The sequence below is a fragment of the Ahaetulla prasina genome, chromosome 2 (assembly GCF_028640845.1).
Source record: "Ahaetulla prasina isolate Xishuangbanna chromosome 2, ASM2864084v1, whole genome shotgun sequence".
In the NCBI taxonomy this organism is placed as follows: Eukaryota; Metazoa; Chordata; class Lepidosauria; order Squamata; family Colubridae; genus Ahaetulla; species Ahaetulla prasina.
The window spans coordinates 210472816-210493311 of NC_080540.1; the positions used below are offsets into that span (position 1 = coordinate 210472816).

Sequence of the window (20496 nt, forward strand, 5' to 3'; positions counted from 1 at the left end):
AGATGGGGATGACTGTGGCTAGTGACCAAAGTTTGGGATAAAATAAAGTTGGACCCCACTGAAAGACGTAATGGACTCTGTATTACAGGATCCAAAATGCCTCAATTGTGAATTGAAGCTAATATTGCCTGGCTTTCAAAAGGAGATCAAGATCCTACATTGACAAAAAAAAACTATAGACTGGTTTCTTTTTTGAACGATGATTATAAATCCTTTACGGCAATGTTGCACGAGATTGAATATTATTTTGCAGAACTTTATACATAAGAACCAATCTTATGTTATACGTAAGAACCAAAGAAAACAAACATGTTACTTAAGAATATGGCTGCATATGAGCATGAAATCTTAATATAAAAAATAACAGCTTTTAAGGTGGAGAAAAAGGTAAATACCTTCTAAAATATTAATTTTATCCCAAACACTGTTTAAGTGAAACTCATATATCCAAATCTGATGCCATTTCTAATAGTGCTATAAAACTCAATGCATGGCAAGTAATTGCCTGTGCACCATCGAAACAACCTTGGGATCACTAATTTTGACAACAGCCTTAAAGGATATCCACTCTGATTTAAACCAATTAATATTAGATTGTAAAAAAGATCCAGATCTAACATTTGGACTCACTGTAACTATCAGTGACTTCTTGGAACAACTTTAAGTGATCTCTATGTTGGATAGGAAACACCTTTTCTAATTTGCATTTAATACCTACACATTCCTACAATTTTGATACTGAAGATTCAGTTTTATCAATTAGAAAACAACAAATTATCTTCAAACAATAGTATTTTATACTACTTGCCTATATAACTGTGAATCTCACTGAACTCTCTATTTGCATTGGCTACAAAACATATAAATCAAGCAGTAATCCAGAGGACACTGCTGTATCTCTCTCTCTCTGTGTGTGTGTGCGTAGAAAAAATATCAGAGTATAGAGGAGTGCAAAGTGCAAAGAACCTTCACAAAGAAATCCAAAACTATTTAGGAGAACTAGCAAGAGAAAATAAATGACAAGTCAGTCCTGAGACAGGAGGAAATGTGAGAAAGATTTAACCCCACATTTTGTTTCGTACACAACCTATTTTGTGTACGAAACAATAGACTCTTAAGATTCTGTTATTATTGAAGCTAATTAGTTATTATTGAAGCTAATTATTGAAGCTGTCATGTATTCTCTCTCAGCCATATATATCTTACAGGTTTGTTGTGGAGATGAAACAATTGGAGGGAGCACTAAGGATTTCTATCTTGAGTTACGAAATGGAAGACAGGATGTAAACCTACAAAATTAAATTTTCAAGTGTATTTTGGCACAAAGTGAGGAAAAAATTAAGTCCTGAAGAAAAGAATATTTTTAAAGAATAAAAAAGTCTTACCAATATATTTTACATTTTGCCTAGGTTACTTAAAGTTAGGGTTCTCCAAGAAGGTCAATATCAAAGTCCCAAAAGCTTGACTGTCCATTGTTGTTGTTTTAGTATTATTTACAGTACTATTAAAATAATATTAAATCATATCCATATAACAAACATTTGGGGGTCAATGAAAGATCTGAAACTTCATGAAGGAGTCAATAACCAGAAGTGTTCCTGCTTTAAGTAAATGTTAAGTAAACATTTAGCCCTCATGATGAACCCTTTGCATATTGAACTAAAAAAATAATCCCTGGCATATTATGACTGTTGATTTTTAATTTTTTTTAGGAACATAGACAATGCAATGATCGTAATTCCATATATATGGAAGATACAGCATAGGAACATAGAATCACAGGGTTGGAAGGGACCTTGGAAGTCTTCTAATCTAACTCCTTGCTAAAGAAGGAGACCCTTGTATCATTGCACTGATTGTTCCATCAGGAAATGTCTTAGTTCTGGGTTGAATCTTGATCACACTACAGCATTAATTCAGCCTAAAGATCCCATCCACCAAATTGAGAATCCCTATTAATTGCAATGTGTGTTGTTAGATGGCGGAATTCAATTTTTTTTATTACTGGTTCTGTGGGCGTGGTTTGGTGGGCGTGGCAGGGAAGAATACTGCAAAATCCCCATTCCCTCCCCACTCCTGGGGGAAGGGTATTGCAAAATCTCCATTCCCATCCCGCTCTGGGGCGAGCCAGAGGTAGTATCTGCCGGTTCTCCGAACTACTCAAAATTTCCGCTACTAGTTTGTCAGAACCTGCTGAATAGCATCCCTGGTGTTGTTAAAGGTGGGGAAGGAAGGGATTTTACTTTTTTTTAAAATTTAAAAAACAGTAAATAAATTTTACTTTAAAAAGTAAATTTTACTTACTCTTTTTTAAAGAGCTTCAGTATGGTTCTATAAAAAGCACACCTTCCAACTTGCCTGTGTCATATGAGAAGCATTTTCAAATTTCAAAATAAGAGCATTATCCTTCAGTAGGAAAGACGGAGGGACCGCAAGCTGGTCTACAAGGAGAAAGATGACCAAGGGGGTAAAAATGGCACACACGCTAATCTTCCCCCCAGCAACCCAAAAGCTTGAGGGGAACAATTGCCTAAGGCTATTCCTGGGACATAAATAAAGCATATGCATCTGCTCATAGTTCCACTTCCATTTAGATGAGCCTTTTTTAAAAAAATTCATGATGACATCCTAGAAGTTTATAAGTACAAAGGAAGAAAGAATTAAAATTCGAAAGGCCAAATTTAAAAAAAAAACAAAAAACAGAACCAAGGAGAAATGATGTGGTGACACATTCTCCCTTCCCTTTTCCCTCCAGCAGTTAGTAGCTACTTACATATTGATGAGATGCCTTTCATCTTTCATACTGTTCACTTATCTCCTTTTCAGCTGTTGTTTTACATAAATAAGTCTTGGGAATCTTTTCTTCCAGATTCCAAAATGTCTAAATTTAAGGTGTTAACATAGGGGAGCAATTCCTAGTTACGCCTGGTTAAATTTTTACATACAAACACACAAAACACACACGGTTGAGCATTGCAAGAGCAAGATCCTGATTCTCCTTCAGACCACAGAATTTAAAGGACAGGCCGAGCTATAGAAAACAAGAGCAAAGGCTTCTTAAGGCCTCACTAGGAGGCGATCTGAAGAGAGGTAATGTTATCTTGTAATTCTTCCTTCCAGAGTTTTTTTTTCCTTCTGAAATACTTAAGGATTCAGCTGAGCTGAAGAGGGAGAAGCCTACTTAGGTCTCAGCTGGTTTGTCACAGCCTTATTGACTTAAAAGCAACCGTGGAAACAGTTTAGTCACATGAGATCAAATCTAATTAGAATGGTAAGATTATATGTCTATGGGCCTAGCAACAGTACGTGAAATGAAGCCTGTGTGGCCAGCAGCATTGTGCAAGTTAAATGAGTAGTATACTTAAATAGGACTTAAGATGCATTGCTTGCAGCATTTTCAAATTAAAATTGTTACTTCACCACTGTTTTATCTATAGTACCATGGGAAGTTTGAAATTATAAAGCTAATTGTGAATGTACTAGCTCTAGCATTCACAGTTTTACCACATGAAATGTTTAGTGGGTTACTTTAGTGGGTTGAGTGTTTAAAGTACCAATAATCCTTGTTTAGCAACCACAATGCGGACTGGTAACTCAGTCATCAAGCAAAAAGCAGTCATTATTGAAACTGAAACTGTGCTTATGATTTTATTTAAGCTTTCCTTTGCTTTTTAGACGTGCAAAAGTCATAAATATGATTGGTTGTAAAGTTACTTTTTTGTCACCATCATAACAATGGCAAAGCAAGGCAGTTTACTACCTGTGCTATTCCTACTACTAACAGCCAATATGGAAAGAGGCTTTTAGAATTTGGAGTAACACTCATTTAAGATATCTAGCAACACAATCTATCCTAGCAAAAATCTTTCCAAGGAGTTTTGGGATTTTCTGCTTTTTTTTGAAGAGCACACAATCCTGAATTGTGAGTTTCAGAGAGCAGCTCTGAACAAAAAATTCTACCTCCCTCTCTCATGCTAGAACCTTTTTCATTCATTGAAACCTATTTCAAAAGGCTTCTTCACCTCATGCCTAGAATTATGTAAGTGACATGATTGTTACCGGCCTGTGGTTTAATTCCTGGACTGTGTTTTATCTGTTATATTGTGTTACTCTTTTGCTTTTAAATGTTGTCATATTCCCAGACCCACTCTTGTGAGAGATTGAGTTATAGAAACCAACGAAACCCAAATAAATACATAAAAGAGCCCTTACAAAATGAAGCCCGTAATATGAAAGAGGCCTCTCTTTCTCTTGCAGATATTTCTGCCTTAGGCAGATTGGTGTTAGTTAGGTTGAGAAAATAATGATCTTTTATATACGCTAAAACAGTGGTTCTTAAAGGGGGCAATATGGGCTTATCCTGAATGTAATGAAAGAGTTTATAATTGCTTGTTTGTGAGTTGAGGATTCAGTTTGGGATTACCACTGCCCAGACCTTTAAGTAAAACAACAGTGTCTGCGATATTTTTCTCCAGGTAGTGATGTTTTTTGAGATTGGGAAAATTGAATGATATAATTTCAGTACTACTGCTCTAGGGTGTGTGTGTGTTGATTTTGTATCATGTAATGCAAAAATTACATGATTTTGGTACACAATGTGGTAAGGTGTTTTATCCTGCTTTCCTTCTGCCTAAAATGGTTGGTTTTACTGAAAAAGCATTATCAATACGATGAGGAGTGGAAGAAACGTTAGCTTTGCAACTGGACTCAAATGATTACAAGCTGTTTTCTGGACTAAAGCAAAGGTCCCCTGGACCACAAACCGGTACCAGTCCGTTGCCTATTAGGAACTTGGCTGGACAACTGGAGATGAGCAGCCGGTGAGCGAGTGAAACCAAAACCACCATCCCACCCCAGCCCCCACTCCCAGTCCATGTGAAAATTGTCATCCATAAAACCAGTCCGTGGTGCCAAAAAGTTTGGGGACTGCTGATCTAAAAGCTGCATGCATCTATGATTTTTTTATTTTAAGATGAATTACCCTTCCCAAAGGGGGTGATGTTTTGGAGACTTTTCTTTCTAAACAGTTTTTTTCACCATAGTATGGAAATGGTATGCCACTGCTACTTTCTTGGATATTTTTTTATTTTATTTTCCAGATTAATTTACTGCCCTGACGTAGTTTGGAATCCAAATACTAACAGATCCAGTCTGCTGAGTTTTTTATTTTCACAGAACCATTTCCCATTGCCAAAACCTGCCATCTTACCAAAAATTGCTCAAAAATTTGTTTTTAAAAAACAAAACATATGCTACACCTTCAATTTAACATATATGTTATCTCTATTCTAACAATAACAATAGACCAGAGCAAAAAAAGCTGAATTTATTTGCAAGAAAGTAGAAATCTTCCTTTTAAGGAAAGAATTATAAAATTATAAAATTATAATATTAGGCTCGTACTGAAAAAGGAAGAGGTTAGTAATTAGCATTTCTTTCTTTCTACCATAGTTGGTATAATAATTAAAATCAAAGTGAAACATTTTGAAGCTCTTCAATAAATTGCTACCAACCTGCCTTCCATTGAGGACCTGTATACTGCACGAATCAAGAAGAGGGCCGTGAAAATATTTACAGACCCCTCGCATCCTGGACATAAACTGTTTCAACCACTACCCTCAAAACGACGCTATAGAGCACTGCACACCAGAACAACTAGACACAAGAATAGGTTTTTCCCGAAGGCCATCACTCTGCTAAACAAATAATTCCATCAACACTGTCAAACTATTTACTGAATCTGCACTACTATTAATCTTCTCATAGTTTCCATCACCAATCTCTTTCCACTTATGACTGTATGACTGTAACTTTGTTGCTGGCAATCCTTATGATTTATATTGATATATTGACCATCATTTGTGTTGTAAATGTTGTACCTTGATGAACGTATCTTTTCTTTTATGTACACTGAGAGCATATGCACCAAGACAAATTCCTTGTGTGTCCAATCACACTTGGCCAATAAAAATTCTATTCTATTCTATTCTATAAGGATGCCTAACTGGTAAAATAAAATGGGGGGGGGACCATAAGGCTAATTAGGAATTAATTCATGGTTTAGAACAGAGTTCTCCAACCCCTGGTCCAGAGATGGCTATCAGTCTGCAGCATAATGGCAAACATTCTGCGCAGCAGTGGGCAAGTGAGGGAAGCTCCATTTCCACAAGCAGCATGCATCCATGCAACTATCCCCTCCCCCCACCATCACTGCTGCTGGTCCGCAGAGCCATAAAGATTGGGGCCCGCTGGTTTAGAGTTATATATATATATCAGCCCAATTAACTTGGGAATCATTTACTAGCCTTCTTTTCCATATATAAAAGGAAAGAAAGCAAAGCATTTGGTTATTTTTTTTTTAAAAAAATAGAGTATATATCTAAATACACTTTCTTGGTTGTCAACATATTTAAATCAAGCAAAATTTGTATGTATCTATTAAAGCTTACAGTTTCCACTGGTTTCTTCCAGTAACATAAAACGTAGTTAAGTGTTGTGCTTTTAACATTGATTTAGGTTCTATATGTTCTATTTTGCTTATCAAATTGTCAAATTTTATTTAATGTAAATGGTAGAACATTCTTCATGAAATAATTGAAAACTAAAATCATACTGACTGTATACTGTATGTCCATGCATCAAGGATGCTGCAAATTAACGTTATATTAAATCATCCCAATTCTGTCTTAAAAGTTCTTGCTGTATCATATACAATCATGTTGTCTCTCTCCAAAATCCCATGAAGCCTTTCTGCAATTGCAGAAACACTATAGGAAATTAAGTAATAATTTTTTCTAATAAAAATGATTTAATTGTCTTCTTGATTTTGTATGGTAAAAGATCTATTAGAAATTACAATGTGTAAAAGGTAATGGTACCTTTATGTACAGGATGACCATCTTTTCTATTTTCTTATTTCAGACAGTTAAATTTGAAAATGTATCCCAAAATGAGAAATACTATGTTTTCACCTGTGAAGTTCCATGCAATCGACTATTCTTACGAGGTATGCTATCAAAGTTCTAAATGTCTTGGAATTTCAAAAATATAATCAGAAGAGAAATAGAAGAGAAAGCAATTTCTCATTATGTTAGTAGTAATTTTAATAAAATTAATAATTTCATTAATAAAAATAATTTTATTAGTCTGATTTTTTTGTGTTCTTGCAAAGAACTATTTATGTGATCATATAAAATTATATCATTTTAAGAAATCTGCCAGAGTATTGAAACTGATTATGTTTTTCTAACGTGTGTGTACCTTACTTAAGAATACACTTTGATGGAGACATTTTTTTATATTTCCTTTTTCTGGGGGGAACATATTGAGGGTGGAGAAGTATTAAATTTATTTTATTTTGCTCTAATGTATAGAGAAACTAGTCAGCATTTAATAAAGTTGATTTAAATGGAATTTGAAAGGCTTTACTCAGGATCATGTGGTCTATTTTCCTTCTGCAGAAACAGGCAAAAGAGAGAATTACCTTTCAGTTGTTATCAATTCGCTTCCCTTTTAGTTTATATCAGGATATACATTACTATCATGATGGGAAATTGGCTGATAATAAATATAGAAGACCCTGGACAAGAGGTATGTAATATCTAACTTATGCTTTTTATATGTTTTAAATGTAATAGCTTTGCTGCAAGAGAAAGTCAGTATATTATTAACTTGTGGAAGAAATATATTTTCTTAATAGGCTATAACAGCCCATAACTCTCACATAATTGAAATAATTGTTCAGGATACAATATAGCTATTCTAATTTATATAAAGATCTAGATAGTACACACACTGCTATTTTTTAAAAGAGCTATCCACTACACCTTTGGTGAAGGAGAGCCCCCTTGCTTTGTTTCCATCCGATCTGTCCTTGCTATCTTGCCCTCTTTTATCTTGATTTTCCCCCTTTTATTAGTTTTATAGATATTGTAATTTCTTTTCATTGCTGTGATGCTGTGATAACTGACTAAGCTAACTTTTGGATATGGGATTCTATCTCCAACCATTCTACTTATTTCACAGGATATCCACTATTTTATTCTAATGTATAGAGACAATAGACAATAGACACTATTTGTCTATTATGTCTTCTAGTATCATCCATCAATTACTGAGGCAATGGCCTCATTATTATTATTTTGGCCCTACCAATGCTCTAGAAGATTTTGCAAATCACTAGTGGGGTTTCTGCCTTTAAATTTTTTTTAATTTTTTTTTAATTGTTTACAGTCTGTATTCCAGGAGCAAAAGTTGTAAACATGTACTAGTTTTATGCACAAATTATGTACTACAAATTAATTCTTGAATATGAAATTATTAAGAGACAGTGGTTAAGACTCTAAACTATGTTGTTACAGTAGAACAAAACATTGTGCAGATTAAAGCATCAGAGTTAGCATCTATGCTGGGAACAAGAAAAACAAGATACGTAGAAAGATGGGTGCAAATTTATATTTATATAATACACTATCACTTGCTACTTCTTATATAGTGATTAGCTTAGCTGTCCTAATTTTACAGATGGGTGGACTAAAGGATTCAGGTTGCCAATGAAGACACTGCTGTTTTTATTTTTTTCTCTCTCTAATTTTTTGGGTTGTCCTTACTTGCTTTCCCTGAGCTTCTGAACTTCTGTAGAATCTGGTCCATTCAGCAATTATAATGAAATACTGTTTTCAGACATGCATTTTGATATGCATTCAGAATGGCTCATTATAGTAATTTTGTGGGAGAAGCAAACAGCACCATTCTATAACTTTCAATCTTTCATTTTTAAACAATCTCTTTAGTAGGACAAGCAGTTTTACATACTCTGCTTTCATTAATTTAAGAATTGTATTGCATTGACTACTGTATTGATACTCATTGTCCTTCCTACCTGTTCATTTGCAACTGCACAAAATGTGCAGATTAAAAAAAAAGTTACATCTCCAGAATTTCAAAATATTATAATATCTTGATTTTGAGATTTTCTCCATACCATATGACCAGAAAAATGTAATTTTTACAATGTGTAGAATCTCTGTAAATACTGTGAACATTACTCAAATTAGCTATACCACCTATTTCTCTACCTCGAGAATTCCTTAGACTATCTTCATTATAATGTTTATTTCATCTTTTAAGATTCTTCCTTGAAAGATAAAGGAAGAAAGAGTTACTGTATATTTTTTTCTGACTGTTTTCTTTTTTGGTTCTAGCTTCAGCTGATTCCACAGTGATGAATATTTCAGTAGCTGATATTTGGAAAAAATCTCTCGTCACTGAAGATTTCTTAGAAAAGTGAGTCTTCTTTTAAGTTGGAAGCGACAATGTTGCATCCCAAAATTAGGGATTTTCAAATGAAGGTGCCAGCAGCCTGATAATGGGACAAAGATTATTTCAGGTTAGAGAAATGCTGTTTCAAGGCAGCAAATACTAATTCAGAAACAGCACAGTATTGCTGCCTTGTGTTTGAGGCAGAAATTCATGCTCCTGTTGGAGAGGATCCTTGACTTGTCTCAACTTTTGGTATATGACGGTAGGGTCAGCTGGTGTAGTTTTAGAAAGTCTAATTGCAGCATTACTACCATGTCAAAATTAAGGATTGGGAATATAACAAGACTTGTTGCCTTGATAAATGAGAGGATTTTTAGTGTATTAACCTTCTCTTCTACTTATTAAACTACCTTATGTGTTAGTTCTATAGCAGTGGTGGAATCTGGGCTGAAGGGAAAAGAGGAATGAAAAGACTGACTAGCCTTGAATTGCTGATGGGGAAAAGCAGCAGAAAGCAAATCCTCCCTAAATCTTGAAATGCTTATTCAGAAGTTTCTGTAGTGGGTGCATTATTAGTCTGGTGAGTCAGTAAGCAAATAGCAATAAACATATTCTGATCAATTCCCTGTGTCATTCTAGTTCCTTGTGCCTAACAGTAGCCTTGTTCAAAGGAAGCAATTCAAACATTGTCAGAAATTTAGTGATGATTTAAAATTGTAGGTGGCAATAATTACGCTACTGCTTCTCATTTTAGAACCTAGAATAATAGGATTGAAAGGGACCTATGCTATTCTGGACAAATTGAGTCCAGTCTCTTCTTTAAAAATCTCCAATAACGGAGCGCACACAGCCTCCATTCCACTTATTAATTATTCTTACTGTCAGGAAATTTCTTCTTGATTCTAGCTTGGATCTCTCTTTAATTATCTTCCACTCATCATTTCTTGTCTTGCATTCTGATGGACAATGTTATGCTTGTTTATAAACTTTTGTAAACATAGCAATAGCACTTAGACTTATATACCGTTTCATAGTGCTTTACAGCCCTCTTTAAGCGGTTTACAGAGTCAGCATATTGCCCCCAACAATCTGGGTCCTCATTTTACCCACCACAGAAGGATGGAAGGCTAAGTCAACCTTGAGCCTGGTGAAATTCAATCTGCCAAACTGCTGGTAGCCAGTGATCAGCAGAAGTAGCCTGCAGTACTGCATTCTAACATATTTGTTTAAGAGATAGCATACACCTCCAATCCAATTATTTCAAAAAGACAATGGTTTTCAAACTCTATTTCTAAGAAATGTGACTTTCTCAAACACTCCTTAATGGATTTCCCAAATTCTTTATCTTAATCTGTAATCTGCTAGACATAATAGCATTTGATGAATTCTTTGTCTATATTCCCATTTGAAAAGATTCCTGCCTTCTCCCACCCCATCCCATCCTACCTCCTAGCTGTTTAGCTCCATTTATAGCAATATGATTGTATGCTCCAGGAAAGGTAGATAAATACAGAATTGGTGCATGCCATGGCCTAGAGCCATTAGGAGTCAGGTAATATATAAATGGTATTAATAAATTAATAAATTATGTATATAAATGTTATATTTATTACAGAGTCACATAACTTTCTATTATCCCAGAATTCAGGACATATAATAATGCTTTTAATTTATAGAAAGACAGTTTATGTTCAATGTTAAGAAGATATTCTAATGGTAAAAGTAGTTTAAATTGGCAGTGGTTGACCAATATGCTGGGCATGCTCATTCAGGCAGAGGTTGATATCTCTCTTCAAGAGTGCTTTAATTTAGGCTCATATCCTAAGGGAGAGATTGGATGGTATGATTTAAATGACCTTTTCCAAATTTATGACATTGAGGACATTTCCCAAAGCAGTTTGAAGCAGGCCTGCTCTTGTTTTCACTCCTACCAGTCTTGTTACCTTCAGAACATACTGAGAACACAAACAGCCAAATAGGGACATTGTACATGCCCCCAGGTTCATCTTACAGTCATTCCTTCATGCATATGTGATATCTCAGCCCCCCCTGCCCTTGCTCTCTACCTGGGTGTTCCAGGTAGATGTGCCTAGAGCAGAGGTGTCAAACTCGCATCGTCACGGCAGTGTCAGATGACGTATCATGTTTTTTTCCCCCTTCGCTAAACCGGGCATGGGCATGACTAGCCCAAGACGCAACTGGCCATGGGCTGTGAGTTTGACAGCTCTGGCCTAGAGCATTCAAAATAGACAATGCAGATCAATAGCCAGAAAATTATTAGGAACATACTAATTAGAAAATTAGGGAAATAATTAGGAAATAACTTTCATCCAAACGCTAAGGCGGGTCAGGTTCTGATGGAATACATAAAATCCAATTAATTCACAACGATAGCAAAACTGTATTTATTAGTATGTATAGTTGCTGTCTCACACACTCATATGTTCATACCTACTTACTCACCTGTTTCTAAGCTAGTAGGGCGTGTCAAATTTTTCAGCTTTTAATTTCCAAACATTAGGGGTGCTCAAAAGTTGTGACATGTCTTGGGGATTGTAAAAATATTTTGGTTACTTTAATATAATTTGGATGTGCTTGGTAGGTAACTATATAAATATCATACCTTTTTTTAACATTTTGTTTGTAGACTGCTAGGCATTAGCTAGAGAGACAGAAGCTACCAAGTCTTGATCCAGGATCACTCTGGTAGGCTTCAGGATCTTTTTATCACCCCAACCCTTGTTTTATTCTTTAACAAGGGTTTGGTAGTTGCATTTGGCTTGTTGCTTCACAAGTCTGGTATCTTTCAGTGGGATGCTTTCAGTATGTTCAGCATACAGCGTCCTTTTCCATCTTCTGGTGACATTTCTCCTTTAATCCTTAACTACCTGGTTCCTTCTCATTTCTTCCCAAAGGGATCTTTTTGATAAGGCTCTTGGCTTTTGTCTTCTTTGCATTCATGCCTGCTCCATTTTTATATTATGGTGACTGAACTGCCAGTCTGGAGAAACAATCAATTACTACTACTTTTCATAACTACAGTACATTTTAATACATCTTGTGTAGAGTTCTGAAAACTGTGTCCTTGATAGGTTACTTCACTTCATGAAGATATATTTCTGCCTTATTTAGAGATACTGTATAGGTGTATCACTTCATTTTAATGAAATGTCAGAGTGGACCCAATCTACCTTGATTAATAAATCCATCCTGCTATCAGCATCTGCTATGCGCTGACAGAAACTACGGTGACTTAAACAAAGCAAAACAACACAGTTGAATTATTCTATGGGTTAGAATCGAGGTACCTTCAGTTTAATAGCCAATGATGCAAAGAGAATCTATGAAAATCTGCATAGCAAATTTCTTAGCAAGGTTTTCCAGAAGTGGTTTGCCATTGCCTCCTTCCTAGAGATGAAAGAAACTGGTTGGCACAATGTCACCCAGCTGGGCTTTCTCTCTAAGATAAAACTAAAACTAACAGTCTCTCAGTTTCTAGCCTGATGTCCTGACCACTATACCAAACTGGTTCTCAGTAGTAGAATGAAAATGTTTGTTTACCAATTATAAAAAGCCTGCTGAGAACTGTAAAAGTTGAATGATACTATGTCAGCTCTGCACTTCTATTCTTTTCCTAGTTTGTTTCACCATGGTTACAGATTACAGCATTGACTGGGGTGGGGGAGAAAGAATTTCAATAAAGCTCCTTCTTTTTAGGTTACAAAACCTAGAACTCTTGTCTGGGCTCTTCCATAACAATTTTACTATTCTTCAACTGGAATAATCAAAATTCCCTTAAGCCCAGTTACTTCTCATAAAAGGGAAAATATTAAAAACCAAACAGCCTAATATTTTCCACCATTCCTACTTTGTATCTACCAAAAGAAGAAAAAAAGAGACAGATACCTGGACAATTTGAGTTAAACATTTGACCTGCCAAAAATAAATTGGTTGAAATGCTGAACACAACCAATGATGTCAGACCACAGAGACTGGAGCTACTTTTGAACTGGTACAAAGACTATATGAGTTTGATTCTAGCTTTACTAGGATGGAATAGATGTCATTATTATGAAGTTGCTTGGTAAGTAACTAACACAGCACTTTGCAATCTATCAGAAATAAGTAACCAGTACAGATCATTAATATATTTCACGGACTAAAATATTTTAACTTTTCACTATTCAGGAAGCCTGTTTCAAATATTGCCTTCCATACTCCTAATGAAGATGTTGAAATTATTCCAAGTTCAAATCCTTCTTCTCAATTCAGTACACAAGATTATATGTTTATGAAACTTGACAAGGGGGAACTGACTGATAGATATTGCTTGCAGCTGGATTATGTTCCAGTTGCACTTAAACAAGAAGGTAAATTTCATTCCATATTTCATACAACCAAGACTTCTAAATACAAAATTGTACATGCCTAATTAATTGGCGACCTACATATAGCAGAATGGTTTAAAAGTTTTTCCCAAAAGAGGTATGTGTTTATATGTTTAATTCTGTTTTATTACACTCTGAAAGCTGTGATAAACTTCCTTCTCCCCTTGAAGTAAAATTAGAGTCACATTCTACTCTTCTCATTAGAGGACACTATTATTTTGTGATTATTGTGGTTGTTGTTCTTGCTTGGAAATTCATAATGAGAGCCTGCTGAAGCTCTCACTAATACAATTAAACCTAAAGTCAAGATATACTCTTAAAATGGGTTTGGGTGTAGGGACAAACATTGTAATTGCTTCAAAAGCTTAAACTGTTAATGTAACTTTGCTGACCCACCCTGCTTCGACCATGTTGGCTTGACGATGCTATTTTAATCATTCTCAAAATGATGTGGTGCAGACTTCCTTTCATCCTCAGACAAGATTAGATACTTTTTTCTGAACCAAAACTGAAAAGGGATTTTCCAATCTCTCCAGACAGAAACCTTGACATGATGTTTGGTTGTAACAGAGATGATGACACAGCAAAGGCTGGGCTTTTCCAAACTTCCATTAGTTGCTTATGGATGGTGTAGAGACCCCCACCCCTTTTCCAGTCATTTGCCGGAGGTAATAGATGGAAGGCAAGCTGTAGGGTGAAAGGAGAAGTAATTTATTCTCCTCTTCCATATTCTTCTCGCAGCATATCAACAGTCATATGTCAGCAGACAGCATGGGGATTGAGAGTGTGCTGAAGCTGCTTCAGCCAGCCAGCACTTCTTTTTAATGCATTGTGATGGCAGATGATGTGGGATCGCAGTTCTGACAATAGCAGGAATCCTCTCACTTCCGCCGCTATCCTCTACCAATGCAATATTCTGGAAGGTTCTCAGGAGGTTCTGAGGAAAGAGTATGGCTAAAGTAATCTTAACTCTCAGTACCCCCATGTAGCATATTGTATGGGATACCAGCAGCCATGTGGATTAGGAATTTCCCACTAAAAAAGGAAGGAACCTCCCTTTATTAGTTTTCCACCTTGCCTCATGAAGGTGGGGTTCTAGAGGCTAAAACTGATATATAGGATGGGTAATGGTTTCCCAATACAGTAAAGAAAATCAGAAAATCTCTACATACCTTACAGATCAAGTTCTGACAGCTGGCTAAGCCTACCACTCTAAACTTAACTCTTCCCCCAGCTCCCGTCCATATTTGGGAGAGCAGTGTATGTTTTCCCTGCCAACAAGGACATGCACCAAAGGCTGCACTTTGGTGCACGTCCCTGTTTATGCTAAACTGTTCAGACTGTACTACTCATTGCCTTCATTAACAAAAAAGAATAAAGGCTGGCATGTTCATGTTGGTATACTTTGTGCTGCTTCACAGATTGGAGGGTAGTGTGTTAAATCTACTGTCTGAGGCATTTGTTTGTTTTAATAGGAATATGACTTCTGCCTAGTCTTAGCACAATAATACCACTGCCAGATGTTAAGGAGAAGAAATAGTTTTGAATGATAATTTGATAATGATTAATTTAATCTTTTTAAAACTAAAGGAAAATGGACATGTGACTGACAAGAAAGAAAAGGGAAAAGGAATGTCTCATTCAAGATGTTCCACTAGACTAAAGATGTATATGATCTTTTTTTTCCCCTTAGAGCAACAAATCATTACACAACATTGCAAGCATCTGTGAAGATTCTCTTCAAAAACTGTTTGGCATGCTGTACTGGGCACTCCTGTCTGAGAAAAACAAATATAAAACCTCCTTGGACTCACAGAATTAGTATCATAATTCTTTCAAACAAAGGAAATGAGGAACAGGGATATTTAATATCTGCATGCAGTGTGTTCATGAATATTAATTAATTGCTCTTGAAAGTAAATACATTTTGATTATAATTTTGTATCTCTGAAAAGGTAGTAATTTTTAGCCACAGGTATTATTAAGTTATGTAATGTGTCCAAAATACATAAAAATGCACCCAGTATAAATAGTTCACACATACAAACATACATATCTACGGTAAAAACGAGAAGAAAAAGGACCCAGAAATATTTAACTTAGATTTATATGGTATTTTTCAATATGCAAAATGATTGGTAAGGATGTCACATTGATATTTTTCATTATTATATTATTAAGGTTTATATATTGAAGAAGAACTTGTTTTCACTAATAATTTGACACAGTCTGCTAAATGTCTACCTTCTCTGCAAACACTCTTGAGTCGACTAAATGTTTTCCAAGTGCAAGATCCCCTTTTAAATTTTAAAGGTGACAGTTTCGTGGAAGAGGACATATTGAGGTATTTCACTACTAAATGAGATGCAATAAGGGATATACATGATTATTATCTTAATTTCTGTTTTTATTTTATTTCTACACAATTTGATGGTTACTTAGGATGAAGTAGGACATCACTTCAATAAATGTTTATGACTTTTATTAATTATAATAGCTTTAGTTATTAACTGTAGTTTTACATACTGGCTATGCTAACAAGGAACAAGGAACTAAAATTATGGGAAATTATTGTAAATATGCTGCATGATACAGCTAGGCTGTTACCATTTTTTTATATTCATTCTATTCAGTGGCTCAAGAATGCAAAAATTCAGTGGCTCAGTGAATGCAGCAGTGTTTATGTGTGACTCTTGAAGAAGCCATTTTGAGCCAAAGCTTCAATATCTGTCTTTTTTGGAAGCAAAAGTCCAGAATCTCAAGATTGAGGAGAAATTATTAACAAAATATTTATTTTTGTCTTGTCCACAGTTACTAACATGAGGAGCCAAAGAGAAAAGAACAAATTGAACACATTCATTAGTTAGTTGATGCTTTCAGGCCCTAATTTGATGTTCACCCAATACAGTAGCAATGTTGATTGGGGATGATGGGAAATGCTCTTTGACATATCTAAAAGTACCAAGCAATGAAAAACTGCTATATACAAATGACTCATTCATCCCTAAGAGGCTTATTTTCAAGTTGTGATTTGAGTGGAATGCGCTAACTTTAATGAATGAATAGATAGATTCAGATTCAATACTGTAACTAAGTATCAGTGATTTTCTAGTTTACTATATGAAGCAAAATTACAGTGTGCCTGTAGGAAAGGGGAAATACTGGATTTTTAAAACTTAATGAGATGAAGTAGCTTCTGAGTTGTTCACAAACAGATAAGTGTTCCTGGGATATAATTTAAAAATTAATTAGCCTATTCTTTAAATGAACAATAATTGTTCATTTAATTAATTAAATTGTTATAAACAATAATCAACAATAATTAAACATTTATTTAATGAAATTCATGTTGCCTTAACAATTAAGACTTATTTCAACATTCCTATGCCTTAGAGTAAAGTTTCCACTAAAATGTTTTATATTACATTATACTATTCAGTTAAAGTATTATCACCTTCATCTTTCACCTTTTGGTGTTAATATATGGGAAATGTTTTCTAAATGATTAAAATGAAATATTCTAACACCTTTTGAGGAAGATAGGTGACTATATAAATTTGATAAAAATATTCAGTAACATTATGCTGACATGCTACACATTTATTTTTCAACATGTTTTCACTTGTATATATCTGAGACTGCATATATTTAGTACAATATATTAAATATATATCTGATTAACCTAGATTGTTTTCTTATCCTGTTACTGCTGAATTTAAAAGTAGCTTCAAAATACCTCTGCTATATATTGCTGGTTTCTGTTAGTCAAATAACTATGATGCTTAATAATGAATGTTAGAATGTTAACATAGCATATCTTACATTTTTGGAAGTAAATACTCTGGAAACTTTTTTCTTTTCTCATTCCTCGTGTTTTGCTTACTTTGTAGGAAAAATACTTACTGTATTTCTTCTGAAAAGAAATATTTAATGAATTATGAATTTTGGAAAAACCCTCCTTTCCCCAAACCAGCAGCCTTAAGCATAGTTGGATGCAGTATATATTATTAATCATGATTTTCCAACTTGGAAGTAGTTAAAAACTCATTCTCCAGATTAGAACAGATTATAGTGTAACATGCTTAACTTGTTTTACAAGTAGAAAACATGCCTCTGTATTATTATCTTATGGCCAAACCAAAGAATGTGTAGTATAAAGTGTTACGCTTGTGCTTTCATTTTAAAAGGGAATGCTTTACTTTCAAAATGAGTGTGACACCTCAAGAAAAAGGGATGGAATTAAATGAAGAATTCTGCAAAGTTTCTTTAAAGGATGAAGAGGTATAAGAATGATTCAATAAATTGTGCAGAACGTATCAAATCACTGTGCAATTCTATTATAAATTAATTTTTTCACAGAAATGTAAAAGAAAATACTGACAGACTATGACAACAGAAAACAACATTCTCACAAAGTGTTCTTTAATCAAGTTTATTTAAAAAGGTATTGGATCACAGACATCTCAAAAAATGGATATTTTTATTTAGAACCAGGTTATTTCAAAGTTTGTTAAGGTGGGACTTTTAAATTCTTATACTAACAATATTCGGTCAACCTGGGAAATAGCTATCCATTTTCCTGATATGGAGTCATGTGCAAATGTCCTGAACTATTAGTGTTTAATGAACTGTTATCAATAGTTTCCAAAGCTATTGTTCTTCTGTCTTCAGTGGAATATTCCTACTTCAGTAAAACTCTCAGTATAGCTCATAAAGAGTTTTCTAAAAGTCAGCAAGTTTTAATGGTAACATAATATTTTTTTGGGAGGGAAGCATACAGCTGGTGAAAATATTATTTAAATAATTTATTATTTTCTTAAATAAGAAAATATTTTTATTTAGTTCAGAACATTTAACCTACTTAAATCCTAGGTGATTTACATGATATATTAATATCTTTAAAAATTAATAAATCAACCCCTTTGTTAAAAATATATTTTAAAAATGTCCCTGCAACACAGACAATTTCAGGTTCTAAAAGTAAATTGAGAAAATACAGTTTTTAGCACTTTCCAAAATTTTAATAAAGTGATGGCCAACTTGATATCAGTAGGTAATTTTTTCCCAGAAAGCCAGATTGCCAATGAGAGATCTGCTTTTTTCAGAAGAAATTATAGAAGAAAACCCAGCAGCCTTTTCAGAATCATTTAAAATGATTGATCAATGCTTTTTAATGTATTCAATGATAAAACTAAAATCTGTGCCCTTGCACAAGTGGTATGGAATATTGATGAGAAATTAGGGGATTATGTTTTATTATGTTTATAAATTAAATTATGTTTATACAATGAAGACAGAAAAGCAATGTTCTGGGCTGATTTGGGGCATGTCTTCTATGTAGAAGAAATTGTTAACTATAATGTGAGCAGGTCACTACAGTATAATGCATATGAGGTCTGAGTGAAAAATTCTTAATTGACAATAGATGAGCGCACTGATGTCGTATCAATATACATCTCAGTTGTGCCTGGAGGTAAATGTTGGCCATTTGAGTAAATAATGGGGCTTTGGATAGAATGAGAAAGATCTGGCCTTTTAAAAGAGTTTTCTTGTGTCTTCCACAATTACCGTATATACTCGAGTATAAGCCGAGTTTTTCAGCACGTTTTTTGTGCTGAAAAACTTCCCCTCGGCTTATACTCGGGTCTATACGGCTTATACTCGAGTTTTGTTTTTTTTTTAAAGCCCCTCGGCTTATACTCGAGTATATACGGCTTATACTCGAGTTTTTTTTCTTTCTTTTTTTCACATTTTACCGGACGGAAGCCCTGCCGGTGCAGTGAGAGGGCGGGGCGGGGGAGCCGCCAGCCTTCTCAGCTGAGGGAGGGAGGGTTTCCCCAACCGGTAGGTGCCTCATTTCCCACCCTCGGCTTATACTCGAGTCCCCAGTTTACCCCAGTTTTTGGGGTAAAATTGGGGACCTCGGCTTATACTCGGATCGGCTTATATTCGAGTATATACGGTAAGTATTTCTATAAGCTACCATGAGCTGTTAAGTAGATAGAATACAAAAAAATTGTATCTACAAGCTATTGTGATAGATACTGTTGTCTTTCTTTCTAGATTCCTTTATTTCTTGTTAAGTTTCAATTCTGTGAAGCAACAAACTCAAAGGTGGATATGGAGATTTTCACAAGTTTAGCCCTTAAATCTTTATTACAAGTAACTCCAGAAATTTTAGAAGATGAAAATGAATGTCTCAGAATAACTAATGAAAGTAAGAATATAAATTTTGGAACCAATTCCCATATTTCGCATTGCCCATTATCATTTTATTTCTGTTCCTTTTATTAATGCAGTTAAACATTAAGCATATTCCCTAGGAAAAGGACATTACAGTTTTGTGTTAACATCTTTTCCAGAACTTAACATGACAATTATACCGGAGATGATAAAGAGTTCAAAACATTACTCTACTCAAGAAGTTTATTCTAGTCAGAACAAAGATCTACCAGAATTCAACAATCCAAGTAGGTACATTTGCACTAGTGTTACTGGACATCTGGCAAAAGGAGGACATATTTACTTTTTTGTCCTTGTGTTCTTCATACAGAAGGCATAGCCTTAAAGTCAATTGGCTTCTTGATTATCTCTTTTTGAACAGCTATTTTTTGCAGAACATCACATTTCTAATAACTGCTCCTGTAATCACAAGTTAACAATCTTCACTCTGTGACCCTAGTTACTTAGTGCCTTCTGTCTGCTTACACTGCTACCTGAAATTGTCAACACCTTAATCCAGGGCTGTCAAACTTGTGGCCCGCAGGCCAGATGTGTCACGCACTGGTCATGCCCACACCTGGTTTAGTGAAGAGGGGGAAGTTGTGATACATCACGTGACACTGCT

The 20496-nt window shown here is 34.9% G+C and overlaps 1 protein-coding gene across 1 annotated transcript in view; it reads left to right on the forward strand.

Annotated features, from left to right (window-relative positions):
• The first annotated feature begins 6949 nt into the window (after positions 1–6949).
• SHOC1 (shortage in chiasmata 1) overlaps positions 6950–20496 on the forward strand; it is a 47210-nt gene continuing 33663 nt past the window's right edge. The window contains exons 1-8 of the mRNA XM_058168040.1: positions 6950–7006; positions 7461–7590; positions 9204–9285; positions 13450–13631; positions 15831–15993; positions 17837–17930; positions 19713–19866; positions 20012–20119. Coding sequence (XP_058024023.1) covers positions 6950–7006; positions 7461–7590; positions 9204–9285; positions 13450–13631; positions 15831–15993; positions 17837–17930; positions 19713–19866; positions 20012–20119 — 970 coding nt within the window. The remainder of the gene's footprint in view (positions 7007–7460; positions 7591–9203; positions 9286–13449; positions 13632–15830; positions 15994–17836; positions 17931–19712; positions 19867–20011; positions 20120–20496) is intronic.